This window comes from Zalophus californianus, chromosome 3 (genome assembly GCF_009762305.2).
Source record: "Zalophus californianus isolate mZalCal1 chromosome 3, mZalCal1.pri.v2, whole genome shotgun sequence".
NCBI lineage: Eukaryota > Metazoa > Chordata > Mammalia > Carnivora > Otariidae > Zalophus > Zalophus californianus.
Genome location: NC_045597.1, coordinates 10,640,634 through 10,649,081, shown reverse-complemented (window position 1 = coordinate 10,649,081; position 8,448 = coordinate 10,640,634). Strand labels below are relative to the sequence as shown.

At 41.6% G+C, this 8,448-nt stretch overlaps 1 protein-coding gene across 1 annotated transcript; it reads right to left on the bottom strand.

The window, feature by feature from the left end:
* Positions 1-4,743: 4,743 nt before the first annotated feature.
* On the bottom strand, positions 4,744-6,034 carry LOC113919871 (glyceraldehyde-3-phosphate dehydrogenase-like). The gene has a single exon (XM_027589721.2). The coding sequence runs from the start codon at positions 5,966-5,968 to the stop codon at positions 4,967-4,969; it is 1,002 nt and encodes a 333-aa protein (XP_027445522.1). The 5' UTR covers positions 5,969-6,034; the 3' UTR covers positions 4,744-4,966.
* Positions 6,035-8,448: the final 2,414 nt, after the last annotated feature.

Below are 8,448 nucleotides of genomic sequence, written 5' to 3'. Positions count from 1 at the left end.
GCATAAAGACTTAGGCCTCAACTGATAGCTGATGAATGAAAAAAATATGAATGCATTTGAGTATTTATTAAAATGAGGACCTTGGCCTTGAATCCTTGGCAGCTCCAAATGTTGACCACATCAAAATCTGCAACTACCACCTAGTCAGTAGTCAGGGTTGATTCGGCCAATGTGCCTGACTCAGCAAGAGGCTTTCTTACTTATTCATTACTCCAGTTATATTCTCCCCAAATCTGAATGGTCCAGCAGGGTGGATGATCTTGCCTGTAGATTGTTCTTCAAACTAGAATACGTTAGATTTGCTCTCTTTTTAGAATCTCTGAAAATGTTTTGAAGAGATATTTTGGATGGAAAAAAAAAACCAAACCCTTCAACCTTTATTTTCTGGTATGTGAATTTGGGCTCAGAAATGGATAATCGGAAGCAATTTCTGCCAATCAACCTGACAAGAGAAAATTCAAGAAAAGAGAGATAGGAAGATGCTGGAAGTGACATTCTTGTAGGACTTTATAACATCACATCTCCCAGGATCCCCCTATTTGCTGATAGTGATAGAAAGCAATATTTCTTGGGGGCGCCTGGGTGGCTCAGTTGGTTAAGTGACTGTTTTCGGCTCGGGTCATGATCCCGGAGTCCTGGGATGGAGCCCCACATTGGGCTCCCTGCTCAGCAGGGAGTCTGCTTCTCCCTCGGACCCTCCTCCCTCTCGTGCTCTCTTGTCTCTCATTCTCTCTCTCTCAGATAAATAAATAAAATCTTTAAAAAAAAAAGAAAGCAATATTTCTTGGAGTGAATTGACCAATAAGATGATATTGGCCTGCTTGAAAAAGAGGGTATTAATAACCTTGAGGACCGAGTTTATCACATGGTTAATGATGCTCTCCCCCCCCCCCACCCTTTCTTCTTGATAGGTCATCTTTGCCATTAGTAACTGGAACAAGAGTTAAAATGCATGTGGCATTTCTAAAATGCCATTTCGTGTTGAAAGGTTAGCACCATAATGAAGTTTCAGGGAAAATATGAGGCTATCTCTCTTGTTTTCTGGTAAGTATGTTAGACAAAGGGCTTGTTGTCAGCCAAGCCAAAGATTATATGAATCCAATGTTAATAAAAGCTTGGTCTCTAAACCTTCAGTGAGCTGACATCATGAATGGTTAGGGTGTCGGAAAGATTAGTCATTCTTTTTACACATGTATTTTGACCGTAGGGAGCCTCTTACTTAAGATCTCTGTAGAGTGGTTTCATGACGATTGACATAATTCTCCTTAAATTTCAAATTTATGTCAAAATATAAAGTCCAACGCCTGTGGCATGTGATAAAAGTAAACTATTCTCATCAAGAAAAATTTTGCACGGAATAAGTGGGAAGTCCCTTAAAATGTTTCCTTTGACTGTAAAGAGCTCATCATAGAAACTAGGTCCACCTGAAATCAGAAGAGGATGAAATTGTATTTGAAGCATCACAAAGTGGCTGATAGGACCAGCCCCCTGTCATAAGTGAATCGAAGTTCAAGGTAACTGCCATTTTATTTTAATGGCACACCTTCACTAACAATTGTTATAAAGAATTAAGAAGGAATAAAATGTATAGAACTTATGAAGCACTGAGCAATGGCACATGAAACATGGATGTTTAGCACTTTTTATTTACAAAGTCCTTCCTATCTTTTAGCTTATTGAACCCTCACAACAACCCTCAGAGTTGACGTTTCTCTTCTGCTCATTTTACAGGTGCTCTTAGGGCTAATATTTAGGAAAGTGTTCTAAACATTACTCCTAAGTGGCAGAGCCCGGAATCTCTGTTTTTTCTATCATGTGCTGCATATTTAGCCTGGCAAGCTCTTTGCTTTGCAAAAATGTCAGCTGTTTAAAGCTAGGTATTGCAGATGTGTAAATGAAGATGGCAGAAAACGCTTACCTTACTGAAAGGAGGTGATAAAATAAAATAAATGTCTTAAAAATCATTTGGAAAGCCACTAGAGGGAATGAGTCCTGTCCAAAATACCGAAGAACAATTTGGATATAATCCTGTGTCATTTACTTGAACTCCTTTCTAGGCTGAAGTGGGCATATTTCACCTATGTTTAAAAAATCATTTATTCTGAAGGCAGCTAAAAAACAAGAGAGTATAAAGGGCTTGGGCGCCTGGGTGGCTCAGTCATTAAGCATCCGCCTTCGGCTCGGGTCACAATCTCAGGTCCTGGGATCGAGCCCCGCATCGGGCTCCCTGCTCCGCGGGAAGCCTGCTTCTCCCTCTCCCGCTCCCCCTGCTTGTGTTCCCTCTCTCGCTGTGTCTCTCTCTGTCAAATAAATAAGTAATAAAATCTTTAAAAAAGGGGGGGGCTGTCATGAAAAGTAATAGTTCCTGATCACAGTTTTCTCTATATTCTCCTCCTACCTTGACCTGATTTTTTGGAGCTCTGCATTTACTTGAATATTGCCAACTTGCTGACATTCACAGTCTAGGTTTTAACAGTGGTTAAGTCTTCTGTGCTTTGGATAGAGAATGATTAAAAATAAGAAACTGCAATAGCTTTCTAACGGTCTCCCTGTTTCCACCTCCGCCCCTTCCAGTCTGTTCTTGCTGTCACAGCCTGAATGATCTTGTTAAAGATCATGTCACTCCCAACTGGTCTCATGCTCTGCCATGGTCCCCATTCACGAGGGGTGAAAGCCAGAGTCCCTCCTAAGGGCCTAGAAAGCCAGCCACAACTGCCCACTTGCCCTCTACCCAACTCCCTGCCCACCCTCCAGTGCTTTCTCTCTTCTTCTCATTTGCTCAGAATCCGCCACCCTGGCCTTTTTGCAGGCTTACTCCTCACCGGATTCAGATCTTTCTTCAAATCATGGCTTCTTAGCCAGTCTTAGTCTGCAGTTTGCTTCACGATCCACATCCTGTCCCTCATGGCCTGTTCTTTCCTTTCCCCGGTGCGCTACCCCTACATAATTTCCTCTGTGGCGACCTATACGGTATTATCTGCCTCCTTTAGGATGTAAACCATATGGATGTAGCTCACAATGGGGAGGCTGGTTTGTTTTATTTTCTGTCTTGTTTGCTGGTCTAGCCCATGTGCCTAGACGATGGCTGGTGCTTAGCAGACACTCAACAAACGTTGGTTGAATGAATAAGAAGAACTTCTCTTATTATGGTCAGAGAAACATTGTTTATTGAGAATCGAGGATCTTCTGATTCCATTTCCTTCTCTATGGTTCCAATGTCATTAGCTCCATGCAACTCTAGGAAAAACGTTCAGATTGATTCTGCTTTCTTGTTCTCTTCTGAAGCCAACAAATAGAAGGACGTATGGTCCAAGTAGGAGGCAATTTGAAGGTGGCGTGATTTCAAGCAATTGTTCTTTTTTCATAATATCTCTCCTCTATTGTAAAATGTCTTTAATCCAAGCTATTTTCTGACAGAGACATTCCTATAGACCCTTTCGTTCTGAACAGTGTTATGAAGGCTCTCATGATATTCTTGAGGCAAGAAGTAGATGAAAAGAATATTAGCTACCTAATTTTGGGTACCTACTATGGATAAGATTCTCTGTATACATAAATCAGTGTTCCCGACCCCTTCCATTTACTATGTAGCAGTCAAGTGTAAACTTGTGTCCCAAATGATTGGGAAGTCACCCTCTCTCCCTATGCTCTTTGGAGGATTGTCAGGCCTGGCTTGTGTTCTGCCAGCTCCCAACGCCTGACCGGTCCAGCTCCTGGTTCTCTGGTCACCAGCAGATTTCTTACCATGCCCAGTGATCACTCAAGGGTGGCGTAAGAAATCAGAAATGGAAAAGAAGAGGAAGCTCTCTTGCATCTCAAGTCTATAGACTGTGTTCCCACCTTTTCTTTTGCTAGTTCTGGCCGAACCTTTTGCTGGGGCCCACTCCTGCTGAATGGACCCCTTTTCCTCATGCTCTCCCTTGGGGGGGCCTGGATACTCCAGTTGTGATCCTCCCTGTCTCTGCGAAGTGCCTATTTCAGTCTTTTGTCCAATTTTCCATTAGTTATCTGTCTTTTTCTTGGTAAGGAAGAGAGGGGTGAGTTATGGGACCCCCAACCTCCAATCTAAGACAATCAACATTTATCCTGCAACAATCAGAAGAAATTAGAGGAAATATAACAGATATTCAAAATAACTGTGTTTGACTTTAGTTTGCACTGAAGCAGAACTGCCAGGATAAAGCAGGTTGTACCTTCACTTACTCTGTTCTGTACACACTTAAGGTCGGTATTACTCCTAACGTTCACTTCTGGGGAGTTAAGATAGTATAGAAGTTTAGAGTTAATTGCATCATGTTGTATAAATTAAGCTAATTTAATTATTTTTCATAAGACCGACTTGTTTTCAGCTTTATAATACAGCTTAAAGTGGAACTGTCTGGAGGAACATATGCAAGACCTATCAGAAAGTAGCTTTAGTTAACAGCATCCTATGATATAGAAGATATATATACTTACTATTTCCCCCTGAAGTCAATATGAATATCATTAGTCTGCAGTTGCAGGAATCTACCTTGCTTTAAGTATGGAAACATAGTTGCCATGCATTTTTGCAGAAAGTAGCTTTAGTTAACAGCATCCTATGATATAGAAGATATATATACTTACTATTTCCCCCTGAAGTCAATATGATATAGAAGATATATATACTTACTATTTCCCCCTGAAGTCAATATGAATATCATTAGTCTGCAGTTGCAGGAATCTACCTTGCTTTAAGTATGGAAACATAGTTGCCATGCATTTTTTTTTTTTTTTTTGGCTGGGTACAGTATACTTTATTGATGGTACATGACAAGGTAGGGCTCCCCAAGCCCCTCCCCTTCTTCAGGGGGTCTGGGATGGAAACGGTGGAGGTCGGGAGATTCTCAGTGTTTTGCGGGGTAAGTTGGGGCAGGGACTCCCCAGCAGCTGAGGGCCTCTCTCTTCCTCTTGCTCTCGCTGGGGCTGGTGGTCCAGGGGGCTCTTACTCCTTGGAGGCCATGTGGACCATAAGGTCCACCACCCGGTTGCTGTAGCCGAATTCATTGTCATACCAGGAAATGAGCTTGACAAAGTGGTCGTTGAGAGCAATGCCAGCCCCAGCATCGAAGGTGGAGGAGTGGGTGTCACTGTTGAAGTCGCAGGAGACGACCTGGTCCTCAGTGTACCCCAGGATGCCCTTGAGGGGGCCCTCTGATGCCTGCTTCACCACCTTCTTGATGTCGTCATATTTGGCAGCTTTCTCCAGGCGGCAGGTCAGATCCACGACAGACACATTGGGGGTGGGGACACGGAAGGCCATGCCAGTGAGCTTCCCGTTCAGCTCAGGGATGACCTTGCCCACAGCCTTGGCAGCACCAGTGGAAGCAGGGATGATGTTCTGGGCAGCCCCTCGGCCGTTGCGCCACAGCTTCCCAGAGGGACCGTCCACGGTCTTCTGGGTGGCAGTGATGGCATGGACGGTGGTCATGAGTCCCTCCATGATGCCGAAGTTGTCATGGATGACCTTGGCCAGAGGAGCCAAGCAGTTGGTGGTGCAGGAGGCATTGCTGACAATCTTGAGGGAGTTGTCATACTTCTCGTGGTTCACACCCATCACGAACATGGGGGCGTCGGCAGAGGGAGCAGAGATGATGACCCTCTTAGCCCCGCCCTTCAAGTGGGCCCCAGCCTTCTCCATGGTGGTGAAGACCCCAGTGGACTCCACAACATACGCAGCACCAGCATCACCCCACTTGATGTTGGTGGGATCTCGCTCCTGGAAGATGGAGATGGACTTTCCATTGATGACAAGCTTCCCGTTCTCAGCCTTGACTGTACCGTGGAATTTGCCATGGGTGGAATCATACTGGAACATGTAGACCATGTAGTTGAGGTCAATGAAAGGATCATTGATGGCGACAATATCCACTTTGCCAGAGTTAAAAGCAGCCCTGGTGACCAGGCGCCCAATACGGCCAAATCCGTTCACTCCGACCTTCACCATCGTGTCTCAGGGACGCGGCTGGCACTGCACCAGAATTTGCAGCTGTCTGTCGAACGGGGAGGAGCAGAGAGCCAGTTGCCATGCATTTTTTAAAAAATAAATGTTTCAATTGAAGTACAGTATACATATGGAAAAGTTTCTGTGCTATAAGCACACGGTTTGTTGTGTTTTCATAACACATCTGTGTGTCCACAATTTATATAAAGAGGTAGAACATTAGCAACCAGAAGGTCTCTTCATGCTCCCTTGTAGTTATTATTTTCCCAAAGGTAACCACTATCCTGACTTCTAACACCAAAGATAATTTTGCTTGTTTTTGCACTTGATATTAAGGGAATCCTATAGTATGGACTTTTTGTGTGTATGTCTACTTTTGTTTTTGAGATCATCGATATAGTTAAATGCAGCATGTTTTCATTACTGTATACTACTCTATTGAATGACTATACCACAATTTAAAAATTCATTCTAATATGGATGGAAATGTCTTTTGTTGCACTTGGATACATTTCTGTTGAGCATATGTACACTTTAAGCTTCAGCGGGTACTACCTAAGAGCTTATGAAAGCTCTTGTATTATAGACTCCCTCCAGCATGAAATGATAGTTCTAATTGCTCTTTAGTCCTGCTAACATTTGTTATTCTTAGTCTTATAAAATTTTACTCATTCTAACAAGTGTGTAGTGGTAACCTCATTGTAGTTTTTTTTTTTTTTTTTTGACAGAGAGAGAGACAGCCAGAGAGGGAACACAAGCAGGGGGAGTGGGAGAGGGAGAAGCAGGCCCCCCGCAGAGTGGGGAGCCTGACGCTGGGCTCGATCCCAGGACCCTGGGACCATGACCCGAGCTGAAGGCAGATGCCCAACGACTGAGCCACCCAGGCGCCCCTTAATTTTCATTTTCCTGATGATTAATGAGGTTGAGGACCTTTCCCTGTTTATTGCCAATTTAGAAGCTTTGTTTGTGAAGTGCCTATTTAAGTCCTAAGTCCAATGTTCTATTATTTATCTATCTTTGTAAGAATATTTTAAATAGGCAGGGTTTAAGTCTTTTGCCAATTTATATGTATTACAGATATCTTCTCCTACTTGTATTTTATCTTTTCATATACTTAATGTTGATTTTTTTACATACAGAAGTTCCTAATTTTAATAAAGTAAAAGTTATCACTATTTTCCTTTAGAGTTAGTGGTTTAAGCACTTGTTAAGGACTTCTGGCTACTCCAACATCAAATATATTCTCCTATGATATCTTCTACAACTTTGAAATTTTACTTTTCAAATTTGGATCTACAATGAATGTAATAGGAATTGATTTTTGCTCACGGTATGAGGTAGGGGTCAAAATTAATGTTTTCTTCCATGTGGATATCCAATTGATTACCTAGCATAATTTGCTTGACTAATAACAGTGGATTGATAACAATTATGATGAGAGTTGAGAATTTGCAGGATGATACTTAGAAAACTCTATCACAATGAAAACAAACTACACTAAAATAAAATCCAACAAAGAGCAAAGACTGGGTGGTTGGCCATGAATGAAGGCCATATTGGGGCATGTAATAACATACCTTCAAAATTACTCCCTATGTGGCTGGGAAATGAACATAGAACCTCCTTTTGAAAAATAACCTGACTTCTAAATTCATCACACCTGGTATCCCTGTGAACATGACATTTACACAGGTATTCAGAATTCTTAACCATCTATAGCCTCATCCCTTCTGTGCATTATGTCCTTTTACATTAGATGATGTCTTCTACATTTATGTAATATTAATTCTTTATTTCCAAGCTTCACATGGAATCACAGAATTTATCATTCTTTGTATACTATGATGGGAGGTGAAGGAAAAAAATCTTATATAAAAATGCACAAAGAAAAAAACTTTAAATTCTATTTTGTTGATTAGTTCAGGAGAGTGTATCTACTTTTCTTTTTTATTGAATTTGGAATAGCTGTTATGTAGTTCAGTCCTACACGGAATAATTCTCAGTCTTATAAAATTTTGTAAGCTCCTCCCCTTTATCCACAGGGGATACCTTCCAGATCCCCAGTGGATGCCTGAACCCATGGATAGTACCGAACCCTATATATTCTATGCTTTTTCTTATACATACCTATGATAAAGTTTATTTTTTTCTTTAAATTTTTATTGTTATATTAATCACCATACATTACGATAAAGTTTAATTTATAAATTAGGCACAATAAGAGGTTACCAGCAATAACTAATAATAAAATAAAACAATTATAACAATATGCTGGATTAAAAGTTGTGTGAATGTGGCCTTTCTCAGATCTTACTGTACTGTAGTCACCCTTCTTTTTGTAATGTTGTAAGAGGATAAAATGCCCATGTGATGAGATGAATGACATAGGCATCATGACGTAGCGTTAGGCTACTACTGATTTTCTGGTGATTCACCAAAAGGTTCTACTTCTGGGCCACAGTTTACCGTGGACAGTGGAAACC